Source organism: Fusarium sambucinum, chromosome III (assembly GCF_050947815.1).
Source record: "Fusarium sambucinum isolate potato_lamoka chromosome III, whole genome shotgun sequence".
Lineage (NCBI taxonomy): Eukaryota > Fungi > Ascomycota > Sordariomycetes > Hypocreales > Nectriaceae > Fusarium > Fusarium sambucinum.
The window spans coordinates 130,755-145,415 of record NC_139292.1 but is presented as its reverse complement, the minus strand read 5'-3'; the positions used below and the strand labels follow the sequence as shown (position 1 = coordinate 145,415).

At 45.0% G+C, this 14,661-nt stretch overlaps 5 protein-coding genes across 5 annotated transcripts; 2 read left to right on the top strand and 3 right to left on the bottom strand.

Annotated features, from left to right (window-relative positions):
* Positions 1-2,406: 2,406 nt before the first annotated feature.
* Positions 2,407-4,263, bottom strand: FSST1_010204 (glycosyl hydrolase family 79 C-terminal domain-containing protein; the record flags this gene model as incomplete). The annotated part of the gene is made up of 8 exons (XM_083233212.1): positions 2,407-2,531; positions 2,584-2,919; positions 2,978-3,115; positions 3,171-3,542; positions 3,607-3,717; positions 3,765-3,791; positions 3,849-4,081; positions 4,136-4,263. 8 exons carry the CDS (start codon positions 4,261-4,263, stop codon positions 2,407-2,409), a joined length of 1,470 nt encoding a protein of 489 aa, XP_083079900.1.
* A 1,248-nt stretch (positions 4,264-5,511) lies between these two features.
* On the top strand, positions 5,512-7,965 carry FSST1_010203 (uncharacterized protein; the record flags this gene model as incomplete). The annotated part of the gene is made up of 1 exon (XM_083233211.1): positions 5,512-7,965. The coding sequence occupies one exon, from the start codon at positions 5,512-5,514 to the stop codon at positions 7,963-7,965; it is 2,454 nt and encodes an 817-aa protein (XP_083079899.1).
* Positions 7,966-7,998: 33 nt separating this feature from the next.
* FSST1_010202 (uncharacterized protein) lies at positions 7,999-10,007 on the bottom strand (the record flags this gene model as incomplete). The annotated part of the gene is made up of 3 exons (XM_083233210.1): positions 7,999-9,713; positions 9,779-9,930; positions 9,988-10,007. 3 exons carry the CDS (start codon positions 10,005-10,007, stop codon positions 7,999-8,001), a joined length of 1,887 nt encoding a protein of 628 aa, XP_083079898.1.
* Positions 10,008-10,324: 317 nt separating this feature from the next.
* FSST1_010201 (general substrate transporter) lies at positions 10,325-11,898 on the top strand (the record flags this gene model as incomplete). Its single annotated transcript, XM_083233209.1, has 2 exons — positions 10,325-10,467; positions 10,521-11,898. The coding sequence occupies 2 exons, from the start codon at positions 10,325-10,327 to the stop codon at positions 11,896-11,898; spliced, it is 1,521 nt and encodes a 506-aa protein (XP_083079897.1).
* Positions 11,899-12,124: 226 nt separating this feature from the next.
* Positions 12,125-14,137, bottom strand: FSST1_010200 (HET domain-containing protein; the record flags this gene model as incomplete). Its single annotated transcript, XM_083233207.1, has 1 exon — positions 12,125-14,137. One exon carries the CDS (start codon positions 14,135-14,137, stop codon positions 12,125-12,127), a length of 2,013 nt encoding a protein of 670 aa, XP_083079896.1.
* Between the last annotated feature and the right edge of the window lie 524 nt (positions 14,138-14,661).

The window sequence follows — 14,661 nt, the reverse complement described above, 5'->3', positions numbered from 1 at the left end:
GATTAAATTTTTAATAATAATTAAATCTAAGGTTCTCTTAAAATAAGGTTTCTTCTATAGTATAACTCTTTTAATATAAACCTTATAATAAAGGCTATAACTTATAAAAGAAGCTTCTATTATATTAAAGATAATAATAACTTTTTCCTCTTATAACCTTAATTAATTAATAAGCTAAAGTTAATTAATTCTAGTCTCTTATTATATATAGCTAACTTATTATAATTCTTATATATAATATTAACTACTATTATTAAGCTAAAGGCTATTAATTCTAGTTATTATTTTAATAGCTTATATTTTAATATAATTAAGACTATAATTAATTATAATAAAATTATTAAGCTATATATAAAGATAATAAACTATTATATAATAAAAAAAAGGGATATCTTTATAAAGGTTAAGCTAATAGCCTTTACCTATAAATTAAATCTCCTAATTTTATATAAAAAGGATAAGTAAAAGGAAAAGAAAAAAAAAGTTAAAATAAGAAAAAAGCTAGAGGAAATATAATAGCTTAAAAAGGTTATCTTAGAGGAAAAGGTTAAACTATTTAAATAGTAAAATAAGTTCCTTAAGGCATTTAATAAGACTATCTTATATAATAAGTAGTTTAACCGGTTAAAGAGGCAGGTAATAACGGCGGCTAAAGCCTTTAAGTTATAGGGATAGGGTATTAAACCTGCTGGAAGAAGTCTAGATAAAGAAGCCTAAAGCTAAAGGCTATCTCGGTGCGGATTATCTAGTCAATTGACCAAATAACGCTGCTTCTATCGTGAGAGATTCGTGATGTTATCAACTAGGGTCTCTGAAGTGTAATCGTGGTGTGGCCCGAGACTAGTGAGCCAGAGGAATATATCTTGGAAGGGAAATGTCCATCAATTTGGATGGTAAAGGGGTTTCCTTGCTTTGTTCTCGTAAGTGAATGAATCCAGCTGCTGCTAGACCTTGAGCTCTGGCTGGAAAACATAGTTGCTTATTCGATTCCATAGTCTGTTTACAATGATCTCTTTCTCCGTCTTGGAAATATATATCGTAGATGGACTGGTGAGATTTCTGTGTCGGGGCTAGATGTATGAGACGCCGAGATGCTATTGACTCTTATTGATTCCCTGTGCCGGTAGGGCCGATCATTGCTGTGAATGGGGCTGTGATTGGGGTTTTGCTCCGGTGGAATGGGCGAGCTTTAAGCGAGTGTGGATGATTGGAAAATATTGCCAGAGAATTGTTGGATCTTCGTGAGATACGCAGCAAACAACGACAGGAAGCAAGGAACGCTCAAGAGATACTGCTTACTGAAAGAAAATTATCAGCGTCTCTTTAGTAATCATCCAAGAACCACCCATGAAAATGCTACCTAAGATACTCCATGTACAGTCTATACCAGGCAGTGTAGTGATCTGTCGTCGGGATATTATTTACGATAGATAGCTAGGGTATTAACAAAATATTAAACAAATGGAACTTCAGTGAAAGCCAAGAGAGAGAAGACGATAAGTGCCGTAGAGACAGGTTGAAGAACTGTCGTTAAAGCCCTAAGTTTGGTTACATTGCGAATCCAGGTTATGAAAAGTTTATCAATGAAATAAAGCTGACCTTTTTATGTTAGACTAACATGACCGCTGACTACGCCGTCATATCTGAGTTAGCTAGCATTCCCTAGGTTCCCTATAATATAGGATCCCTAAGGAGTCTAGGGTATATACTATAGGTCTAATTATATCTAAAAGTGGAGTTTATTGTTATAATCCAAGGTTAAATATATATATATTTATAGGCCGACTTGGATATATTACTAATTGCGCATAGACTACTTACTTGGATTTAACCTAGCTTATTAAATAGTCCTTTACTTTAATAATCTGAAATTTCCACTGGTAAATGAAAGGAGCACTGGCATGGTCATCAGCTGGTTCTCGAGAATGTTCCTCAAGTTACTTACTATCCTTTACAAAGTCCCGTCGACAGGTCGCATGCATCTATGGTTCTCAAAAGGAGCAAGAATTCGAATTTAATGAAACACCTAGATCCATATTCTGCCTCAAAGACCAATACAGTGCTTTAGAGTACGAGGTAATGAGATAAATGGACAGTTGCGGTGATTTAGGCACGTCAAAGCAAGGCGACCAAGGGAAGAGGGGTTTGTCTGCTGACAGGCTTTCAGCAGCAGGACAATTGCTTACGTAGCGCTCTATCCAATAATATCGTTTCTCTGACATGCCTGCAAACAATCCATCCTTGACTGAAACGGTTAGTTCAGATTTGAGTGGTGGTAGGACTTCCAACAAAAAACTTTCAAGTTTCTCAAAATTCGTCGACCTTGGCTAACAAGACTAGTCCTCTTTGCACCCATGATCGAGAATGACCTCCCCGCCATCATCTACAAGGTCACTACCTAATCTCTCATAAGTAAATGATAAGAGCCTCTGACGCTTTGAGAGATATAACAAGCTTTCCCTCCTTGATGCTGAATATCTCAAACTTCTGGTTGCCTCGAACACTGCAGTCACGGTTGGAAAAGTATTGGCCTACAGTGAAAGCTTAGCAAATTATTAAACATGGCTAAGAGTTTGTACGTACCTCCGATATTGGGCTCAAGGCTAGGATTGGTTTGTTTGAGCGGAATAGTAGTCTCGCTGCTTGGCCCTGTCATCCGCAGAGCTTTCGCTTTGCCGTTCTTTAGTCCAGTGGCTGTGAATGTTGTGGTAGAGCGCAGTCCACTTCCCGAGTAGTAATCGGTGTTTACAAACACAATTTTGTACGGTTTGTTCTTGCGATAGATGATATACTGCGCGTATCGGTCACTGCCATTGTCGCTCGCCACGATGTGATCACCATTCGCTACAGCGAGAGCTCCGAAGTAAGCACCATAAAAAACGGCGTTCAGCTGATCACTTCGCCACCAGTTGAAAAAGGCTGAACATTCGTTAGCTTTCCTAGGTATTATTCCATACTGTTTGTGGAGCTTGCTTACCTTGATTGATGGTACCCTGGTGGTAGAATAGTCGCTGAGTGCCAATAGATAGAGCCCGCAAGGTTTTGTCAACTGTTTGTATAGCAGAACCAAAAGTCGCATCCATTTCGTAGTCCAGTCCATGAAAGCCAGTTTCACCTGCAATCGGCGTATCAGTCATCTGAAGGGCATTAAATAGATCATATGTACTCACCGATGATGTATGGCCTACCGGCAGACTTGGCAGTCGAGATCGGTAGAAGATCCAAGTCATCCACTGTTCTCTGATGTGACATCTCGATATCCAAGTCATCTGCAGATGCATTTGAGAAAGCATACAAATGTCCATTGTAGACTTTTGTAGCGCCCTTGACTGTGGCGTTGTAGGCCTCGTTGATCAGATATGGCATATTGGGCCACCCAGGCTCTATCTGGAAGGGAATGGCATATCCACCTCCGGCTAGGATGGGGAGAGGACTCTTCCAGTGGTTGATAAAGTCTTGCGCCCAATCAGCTGCATCAAATGCTTCTTGTGTCTCGTTCCACGGAGCTTGGGCAACTGGATACTGCCAGTACTTGTAAAACACTAAGTTTGGGTCAGCCTAGGCGGCCCTGTTGGTCTGTTTCGCGCTAATCGGTTGAATACTCACAGTCAGGCTCGTTCCCAAGCTCCAGTGCCCATAATTGCTCGTTAGCCTTGGCTTTTGCCATAGAGGCCGCAGAAAACGTGTTGGTCCTGTTGTTCAAGCCACGGTTGAGTCCTGCAGAAAATTAGTCACGCACCAGACAACGCAGCAGGTCAATGTACCGAGAATTGTTTCCGTTCCGTAACTCTCTAAAAGAGTGAATAGTCAGCATTTTGTCTTGCAAGACGGACCAGGAGCAAACTTACTAATCAGATCGAAGAACTTTGGTCCATAGGTAAGGCTCATTGGCGCATCAAGTGGATCGTCGACCTTGTACGAAACATAACCCTTGAATAAAGGATCGTAGGTTGCTCTATCCTGGGTTGTGCCTCCAATGCGGATGGGAATTTTCTTGCCGTACAACTTGTTGAAATGATCCAAGCATGGAAGAGTCAAGGAGATGTTGGTTGCGTACGAAGGCCACATGAAGAATTCGAACCTGGTGAATTCAGTCAGTTGTTGTATATGTTATTGGACTGTTTGTGAGTCTCACGATGCTCCTACTGGCGAGACATCTAGTTTGGCGGCGTTGACTGGCTGAGTCCCAGGAACAGCATAGTTGGGAGCCGCAGCTACAATGCTGACCATACCGAGAAGTGGTAAATAATGAGAGGGCCCCATTTTCAAAGTGATCTTTAAACTGAATGTAGAGGGTGTTGAAGATTTGCTGGACTGTCAGATATCGGAAGGGATCTTGTCTATTAAATAACTACGACATCGAAGCTACTAGTGTATTGTCACGAGGAAAGCAGTCAGCATTGGGGGCAATTACAGCAAATCCTTCAAAGAATGCCTGGGATTGTGTGAAAGATGGGCTAGGCCTTCCACCATTGTCGATTAGCCATGACCATCAACTCAATTGACCCCAGTCGGGAACTCTAGCACCGTCGCGTATCAAAGTGTTGCTGGACGGGTCCTAACAGCAGAGCTAGTCCAAGACGCGATATCTTTCCCCGTCTCACTTTTCCCCGCAAAGCAAACGTGGAGTGTAATCTGGGGTAACAGATGCCATGGGAACCGACGCGTCGGAACCGAATGTTTGTGACGATTCACTTCTGAAGTAGACTGAGGCCAGTATTACTGAATTGCTTTGTCTTGGGGTGAATGAATTAATTTGAGCCTACTTGAAACAAGTGCTATTCTCTTTCGCCATACATATTAATTTGCTTTCCACAATTACTTCTATTGTCATTCTTATACCTGGTGTTGTATGATATTGACTAGATTCAATGCGACTACCATTCAATTTCGTGTCTTCATTATTACCTAGCATAGGGTAGTTGGTCAAGTCTGGTCTATTCAAGGCTGTCTTGTGAAGTTCAATAGGCTACTGAGTAGCAGAAACAATGTCCTCCTAATTCTTAGAGTATAAAAATAAGCAGTCTAAGAACCATAACCTGAGTAGCATGAAGTGACCCGCTAATTTCGTCCCACATGCTTCTAGCCGTTAACTTTTCCGGTACCCTTATGCTTACATCCTATTCCGTAAACTGGCTAATGAGACAACTACGCTAATGCAGACTAAACAGGGAACCCATTCGTTAGCTTGAGAGTTCAGCGGGGTCATTCCTAACGAAGCAGTTCGTTTAGCTTCGTCTCTCGTTTAATCTCGTTTAACTTCGTTTTCCAACGAGCTAAGAAATAATAGACCCAGCCATGAGTCTAGGATCGGTGTATGTTTGTCCGTAACATGCGCGGGGCCTCGGAAATCAGTTCCAGACCAACTGGAGGGGACCTTCAGCTGACATGGTACTCGATCAAGCTCATGACGAGCACAGATAAACGTATGGCCGAGTGTTGAGACATTCATTTTCTACCTTGCCACCCGTCTTTTTGGTGTATCGTTGAGTTACGCCACAACACTTGAACATGGCTGCCGAAACTGTTGACACATCGTGGATGTGGAATGCAAATTTTCATGAGAATTCACCCAACACCGCTGGACGTTTCGTTCATTTCCGCAAATCACTTTTTGTCGACAAAGAGATCCCATCAGCCCTGACCATCAGCATCACCGCTGATACACGCTATAAACTCTACATAAATAGCAACTTTGTTGCGTATGGGCCTGTCAAAGGTGATGCAAATCTTTGGTTTTACGACGAGATCGACATCAGTCCGTATCTGCACCTAGGACAAAACCAGATAGCGATCCACGTCCTGAGACTCTTCCATGGGACTTCTTATGGCACAAGTTTCCCAAGATTGGGATCTGGTGGTGTTCGAATCGCAGCTACTATCGATGATCCGGTCTGGTCACCGCAGCTTCGAAGCAGTACCCTATGGGAGACGACAGTAGATCCCTTTGCGGATTTGCGCATCGATGAACCCGAAGATGATTTTCTTCACGTTTTCGAAAAGGTGTCGGTGGGGAGTGCCGATACCGAAGCCTTGGTGTGGTCGCCGGCTATTTTACTGCAGTATCAGAACTCGACAGGTGTCACAGCTCCGTGGAAGTTATCGCCCCGTCTTATTCCTCACATGAAAAGTTACCAGTCCCAATTCAAGGCTGTTCACAATGTGGAGAGCTCCTTGGTTTCTGAAGCTTGGGAGAAGGGCCTAATGAACCCTGAAATCGACGATACTTGCATCATACTACCACCTAACACCAAACACCAGATAGATCTGGAGGTTGAGTTACATACTACTGCATTTCTCCGTTTCCGATTCAAACGCCCTGAGTCCTCCGGTGCAAAAATGGTTGTCGCATACTCAGAGAGTTATGAGGATACTCCAACCTTAATCCCATATCTCCGCCGCAAAGGCAATCGACTTGATACAACCAAGTTGTTGATCGGACCACAAGATATCTACAATTTTCGAGGCCAGGAAGGCAACTTAGGCCTGGGTTATTACGAAGACGAAGATGAGAATGAAATCTACATGCCGTTCCATTGGAGATCATTCCGATTCCTGAGAATCAGTATATGGGCAGGTTCCTCTGGCTTGACATTACTGAGCATCGATATCGAGGTGGTTCACTATCCTCTGGAAGTCCTGTCAAATGTCAGTACCAACATAGGCGACGATGAGTTCGGAAAGCTCTACGACACAAGTATACGAACGCTACAGAATTGCATGCACGACTGCTATGAGGATTGTCCATTTTACGAACAGCTCCAATACGCCATGGATACGAGAAGCTCATGTCTGTTCACCTACTACGTATCCGGAGACGACCGTTTAGCGAGGCAAGCCATCATCCAGCTACACAACTCGTTTCAACCTCGGCTTGGACTCACAGCAAGTCGAGCACCGTCGAACCAACTCCAGATTATTCCCAAATTTTCCCTCTACTGGATCTGCATGTTACATGATCATGTTACCTTCTATAATGACACTGACTTCATTCGGCCTTTTCTGCCAGTTGTCGATGCCATCCTCAACTTCTTCCACTCTCGCATTCAGCATAAGACCGGTTTGGTAGTTCTGAATAATGAGGAGGGTATCTGGAACTTCCATGATTGGGCAGAGCAATGGCGTCCATACGGTATCCCGCCGTCGGTGGAAAAGACAGGTATCTCGACCTATACCAACAGTCTGTACTCCTACACGTTAAGCCTCGCTTCAGGTTTACAAAGCGCTTGCGCAGGACGACATTATATGGCCATTGAATATTCTCATAGGGCAGACCGCATTTTAAATACATTAAAAGCTCACTGTTTTGATGGTCGTTACTTCACTGATAGTCTGGCTTCTCAATCTGACGGGAAGACTGACATCAGTCAGCACAGCCAGGTTTGGGCAGTTCTTAGTGGCGCAATCAGTGGATTGGAGGCTCAAACCCTGCTAAGAGACGTACTCAATACCTCACGAGATACGAAGGACACGCTGGTGAAAACGTCGATATCTATGTCATTCTATACCTTACGCGCTATGAGCATTGCGGGAGGCAACCTATATAATGAACTATATACCGAGTTTTGGGAGCCATGGCGCAATCAACTTGCTCTCAATTTGACAACATGGGAAGAAGACGACGTTTCCCATCGCTCAGACTGTCATGCCTGGGGTAGCGCTCCACTTCACGAGTTACTAGCAGAAGTAGCGGGTGTGAAGCCTGAACTGCCTGGCTGGGAAGAAATAAGAATCGCGCCGCGGCTCGGTTTGTATCCCTCCTTCAATGCAACTGTACCTTTTGTTAGAGAAGGTAAAGTTACTTTGGCAAAGGTTTCTTGGGGCCCATCAGATGGCGAAATGACTCTTGTTAAGTTGCGTATCGAAGGATCAGCCGAGCCAGTCCCAGTACACATACAACTCAAGGGACAGTCGGAAAAGATAATGGTGGGCTGTAAAGAGAGGGTATTTTATTGTCCGCGGTGAAAAAGCTAGATTGTAACTATCTATCCAATAGAATCAATTCGACCGTGTCTCGTTAAAATTTTGATATGCAGAGGCAGCAAACAAAGGACCACGAAACCAATTGTCCGAACTACTTTGAGATATATCCATCCAATCATCATTGGAAAAGACTGGGAGCAATCCATTGAATGACTGGATGTCTGTGTAGTTTCTGTTATTGTCTGTCAGACTCGGACTCTCAACAGCGTGTAGCATGGGATCTGAGCGAGCATGATCTTCTAAACGAGAAGTTGGGACTCGCCAGTCAGCGACTAGGTGGAGAACAGTGCTTTGCCTCATAGTAGTGCCACCTTCGATGCTGCCAGTTTCAATCTCGGCAAGACTCTGATGGAGGAGCCGAGCATAGGTGGAGCTAATCTGCGAGAAGCGGCTCATTCGATCAAGAAACTGTGAGAAGACAGATATTCTGTCCCTTATTTCTGGCTCATCGTGACCTGTGTTATATCTCCGTGAGATGAGAAAGCGAGCAGCAACCCATACTGACCATGAAAAGGGCCATCCAAGCTTGTCGACTGCCTGTAGACCAGCTTTAGCCATGATCTCGGCCACGATTCTACTACTAGAAAGACAGCGTTCTTGGGATCGTTGATGGCACTCAGGATTTGTCTCTAGATTGACGATACCCTGTGCTGGCGTGACTAAGTAGCCATTGAGGTATATCGTCAGTGCGTGGAAATAGCCATTCAGCATCAAGACCGCTGGCTGTATAGCCTTATGAACGTTGCTGGCAGCGCCATCTCTATCATTCCACAGTAGTTCAGATGGTATGGACGCGATCCAAACCTGAAGTTTCGTAGAGGTTGTTTCGAAGTCTTGCTGCCAAGAAGACACTGTTTCATGGCCATTACAGAAATCAGTATAGGTCATGGCCACTGTGTGAACTGTTCGGGCCAAGTCATAGAGTTCTAGCTGATAGCTGAAGATGAAGGCTGGTGTCATAGGAGACTCGCCCAGTTCAGGCAAGCTGTCTCGCCAGACTGCATCGCGGGTCGGTAGAAAATGTTGGACGTGAATATCGCTAAGTGTGGAGACACAATTGGTAGTAATGCAGATAGTCGAGTCGAGTGCGTAGATGGCCCAGAATAATCGTTGTCTAAAGATGACTTCCCTTTTACTCAGCGTTGCATGCGTCTCCGACTCAGCTGATGTTCTGAAAACTAAACCATCGGTGTTTCTTAATTGAACCGCCAGCCTCGTAGCGACAGCGAGAGGACCAGAGACTTGTGCACTGTGAGTCATGCTCGAGAGGTCCAGGATAAGAACAGCCAATACTTCCAGAGAACTATAAGAGGGCTCTTCGAGAACATCAACAAAGATTCTGCGCTTGGAGTACTTCCAAAATGAGTCGCTCGAGATCTGGTCTAGACGAGAGTCGAAAGAGTATGGTAACGCGACTCCGAAAAGAGCGTGGTGAAGCATCGATGGTTCATCCGTGGAACCAAGATCGGCAAAGACGCGTTGCACATCGAGGAATGGGAACCAAGGATGGATGTGGCGAAAGTATAAGGACGTCAGAGAGACGACGAGGTCAGCGGGAGGGCGACATTCTTTGACTCTGCGAGTACGCTCAAATGTTGGAGCTGCGATTTGTTGCGCGGAAGAAATTGAAGACGAAAGTGGTGAGTGGTGGGCCACTGGTACAACAGCTTGACTGGAACTGTTGGTTCCCGAGGTATTGCGAAGAGCGCGCAACTCTGCTTCCAGTCTCTCTATTCATTGTCAGACTCGAGCACTAACCGCATCACAATGGACTTCATCGAAAAAGAAAACTAACCAATCTTGCCTTCAAGCTCTTGTCGATGGCCAGCTGGAAACCCCGGCTTCCGACGACCTGCATAATCACAATCGACATGTGCACTCTCACATCGCTCGCAGGCTGGTAATTGGCGACCGCATCTTGCTTTTCGTTGCCTGCACCTTTCACATCTGCAAAAACCACAGGTTAATCAGCTGTCAAAGTTGCAGCGTGGGTCTAGAACGTACGATACCGCGCTTCGGACCATGTTGCGCCGCTCTTCGGATGTGTTGTGTTGCATGTCAGGTTAGTGGCCGGTAATAATGGGGAACTCTGACCTTTTTATGTCGGGCCAACATGACCGCTTACTACGCCGTCATGTCCGAGTTAGCTAGCGTTCCCCAGGTTCCCCATAATGTGGGAGTCTGGGGTACACACCGTCGGCCCATTCACATCCGAATGTGGTATGTACTGTTTAAACACAAGGACGACCCTGCATATTTATAGGCCTTGGATATGGCAATCATTGCAAATAAGCTACCCATTTAGACACAACCTGGCTTGTCAAACAGTCTTTCACTCAAAATGTCTACACCAGAACCCTCCAAAGACATGGCCAACGCTGATGCTACATCGCGTGTGGATACGAGCCGTTGGTGGAAATTTCCCAACCTACGTACTCTCAATCTACTCATGATCATTCCGCTACTGTCGATCTTTTCGCAAGGGTATGTTTATCCACCTACCAACCCCAAAGGTCATACTAACTAAGTAATTGTAGCTTCGATGGAAGTATGATGAATGGTCTCCAGTCCGTGACCCATTGGCAAACTTACTTCGGGTCCCCAACTGGTGCTCTGCTGGGCTTCTTCAATGCTGCCTACCCACTCGGTGGTATCCTTGGCTCGTTTGCCATTTCGCCTGTGGCTGATACCTATGGAAGGAGATGGGGAATTGCCCTTGGAGCTGCGCTCTGCTGTGTCGGTGCTGCACTCCAAGGCGCCTCCATTAACATTGCCATGTTCATCATCTCACGAGTCATCATTGGGTCAGGAAGCGTAGTTGTTGCTGGAGTGGGCGCTCCCTACATTACTGAGATAGCCCACCCCAACCAGAGAAGCACGGCGACTGCTCTGTTTCTGACATTCTACTCCATCGGTTCCATTATCGCAGGTTGGTGCACATTTGGTACCTTCCGAATCGACAACACTGCCTCATGGCGCATCCCATCTGCTCTACAGGGTCTCCCATCGATCATTCAACTCCTCTTCGTCTGGTTTGTCCCCGAATCTCCTCGGTGGCTTATCAGTAAGGGTCGCAACCAGGATGCTTTGGCCATGCTGGCCAAGTACCATGGAGAAGGCGACGAATTGGACCCCGTGGTTCAGTTCGAGTATACCGAGATTCTGCAAACCTTAAGTGCCGAAGCTTCAGACCACAACATGTTTTCATTCCTCAAAGATCTTGGAAGTACCGCTGGTAACCGCAAACGAATGTTCATCATGGTCTGGGCCGCCATTTGTTCTCAAATGTCAGGAAATGCCTTTGTCTCATACTACTTGTCCCCCATTCTGCACTCAGTCGGACTCAAGTCGGATCTTCAGCAAACTCTCATCAATGCCACTAACCAGATGCTCTCTTGGTTCTCGGCTATCTACTTCGCTACTTTGCCCGCCAAGGTTGGCCGTCGCAAGCTCTTTCTATGGTCTCTGGCCGCTATCTGGGTCATTGACATTTGCATTACCGCAGGAAGTGCCGTGTTTGCCAAAGACAATACCAACAAGGCTGCTGCTTACACTGTGGTGGCATTCCTTTACCTCTTCTCCCCAGCCTACAACCTCGGCTTTAACGGTAATTTGGGTCTCTACATCCCCGAGATTCTTCCCTATCGAATGAGGACCAAGGGCTTGTCTTTTTTCTATTTCGTTCAGTTTTGCTTCATGATGCTTTCAACTTTCTGTGTACCCATCGGTCTTGAAGATATCAATTGGCGTTTTTATGTCGTTTTTGTCGTCTGGGTCATGATTGAGTTTGCCGGTGTCTGGCTTGTCTTTCCAGAGACAAAGGGTCCGTCACTAGAGGATATTGCATACATTTTCGATGGCTATGATGACGTTGTTAGATACACTTCCGAGGTTAGGATTGAGGAGAAGGCATAGACTGTTGTTACGCACGGTTCTAGTTGTATAGACTAGGCATCCTTATAGGTAGTGGAAACCTTGATCTTCTAAGTCTTAGGGTATACAAACAAGTGTCTAAAGTATCGTCTAAGGAGCCTGAATTGACTTAATAATTTCGTCTCTTATGATGCTACTGACCACCGTTCTGGAGCCTGGATAGTACCCTGACCTCAATACGAATGGCTTACTTAACCAACTTAATCTGTTAGACTAGCTCAATTGTCTTCTCTTGCACATCTTTCATCCACCAATCCTGGAAAGAAAAATAAGAGAACCCAACCCTTCTGTACTCCTCGATGTTTCCTCTTGAGCAACCGGTTGCTTCTAGGATGAGCGCGCAACCCATCACTCCCTCTTTACGGTCTAATCCGGGAACATACGCAGTTCCTACCAATATACATGCGTATGTGTCATGAGTCCTGAAACCTGCATCCATGGAAACTGTGGGACTATTCCTGTCTTGTCCCTCCATTGAATCGAGTCCATTTGCCAACCTCATCCTTAAGTCGAAAGCACTGAAGACTTTAAACTTACTCCTTACTTTTAGCCGTGCTCCCAGAATCTGTCCAGACGTATCTACTCCTGCCGACCTGACTTCCCAATCTTCCATCTTTAGCAGTGGTTCCCAAGATTCCAACGATGAGAGGAATCGCACTGGTCCTCTGCTAGTGGCCCAGGACCAAGATGGCAACATCAGGCGAAAGTCTTCTCTTGGATCAGATGCACTAGTAAGATCCAATGTGTTCTCAGTCAATTCGCCGTCGACCAACCAAGCCAGTCCTTCCGGTATAGCCGACTCCCACAAGCCAGCTCCGTATCTTTGAGGAATATACTTCTGAATGAGAGCAGCAATTCCGGATAAAGCGGGGAGTCTATCGCCCATAAACGTGAATTTGGCCGCAGTATAGCCCTCAATAAAGCTATACCACTCGCGTATCACTTGGTTGGCTCCTTCACCGTTTCTCTGAAGATTTCGAAATATGGGCATAAAGTCTGAAACTTCCTCGTAAACCATACTACTGTTGGCATCCCGGAGGCTTGCTCCAGTAGTATCTATCTCTGTGGCTCGACATTCGTGACATTCCCACAAGACCATGTTGGCAGCGAAGTGTACAACTCGTGCAGACAAGATTCTTTCTTGAATAGCCCAGCCTCTCTCGTATAAAGGAGCTCTCTTGATCTCGGAGATCCAGCTGGGGACTTTTGGCAGAATTGACATGTTTGTGATATCGCCTGTGGGCGTTTTCCTTCGGAGGATTACAGGCTTTGGATCAAATGCTAAGGCAGGTCGTGACAGGAACAATCCACAGTCCGATGATTGAGCTCCAGTGGCTGCAAGTGTGACGACTGCATTTCGGTAATAGTATCCGAAACGGCTAGTCTCGTGAGACCAATCTTCTTGGTGAATCCTATCATGAGGACCCTCACTTTGCAGAATGCAGAGTGCGTCGACCCACAGATATTTAAAGCCTAGTTTACGGGTGAAGGTGATCGCATCGCGTATAGTTTTAGGTAGTCGAGAAAAAGGGAAGCCCAGAAGCATTTCTTGTAGGTTAGATGCACTTGTTCTGGTCAAGTGGTTGCTGACTGGGCCCCAAGCATAGCTCAGGGCGACGTACTCGATATTTTCAGAGGCTTGGTCTTGGCTAGGAAGGAAGAGCTTTGGAGGCTGACTGTTGTCATCTGTCCCAACATCAATGAGCCTAGTGGGCACATGATCGATGCTATTCGAGATATCTTGATGTCCGCACTGATTGTGTGTGTTTCGACAGTTCGTGATCCATGTTGAAGTCAAGCGAGCGAGATGTTCGATGCCCTCTTCAGAAGTGGGATCTTGAAGCTGGCCGACAAGTTTCTTGTATGCTTGAAATGTTTGTTCTTGCGCTTCATCATTAAATAAGACGGACAAGTATATGCTATTTGTGGAACTTCGCTGTCGAACCTTGACTGATAATATGTCGAGACGGCTTTCATCAGAGGCAGAGTCGATACAAGAATCCTTGGTTGAGATTTCAATTGGTGCAGTGGCATCTTGAAATGAGACACCTTCATCATAGATGAATGACTGGTAGATCACTCGACATAGTGGACAACCCTGTTTAGCTGACTCTTCGAGAGATGTAATGCTCGACTTCAAGATTCGGGTACTGTAATTGGAGCTGTAGTTCTGTAGAGATTCTTCGAATGATAGACAATCCGAGCACAAGTGTTCGGTCATGATTAAAATTTGGAGGAGTTTTGACGTGATAACCTACAGTGAGACCTCACTTTTAATAACGCGACTACAGTGGGGCCATCAGAAGTGTAAAAAGTACCCCGCACTTGATTGTATTACTTTCTTTCGATAGTAAGCCTTCAATATTGTCTGTCTAGTAAGACGGCGATTACATTCTCAGTTGAGAGATGATAAGTTTAGCAATGTGGACTTAGGTTCATATCCAATACATAAATAACTAAATAGCTATCAAATAGAGTGAGGCATGATGTCGTCAGGTAACGAATCAGCGACGATCTGTGCCTGTAGCGATAGTTTAATTAGTGTAGATACAGGGGCCTAGGGGTGACAGAAAGTTAGTAGTTAGAAATAAAATTAGTTAGTTACTTTACGCTTCTAAGACCATGGCTCTTAGACTACTTATTTTTATACCCCAAGATTTGGAAAGTTACTTTTTCTAGTACCTATCAGCCAGAGCATAGAAACTATCGAACTGCTAGCCAGTTCTGTTCAATTAGCGCATCTTC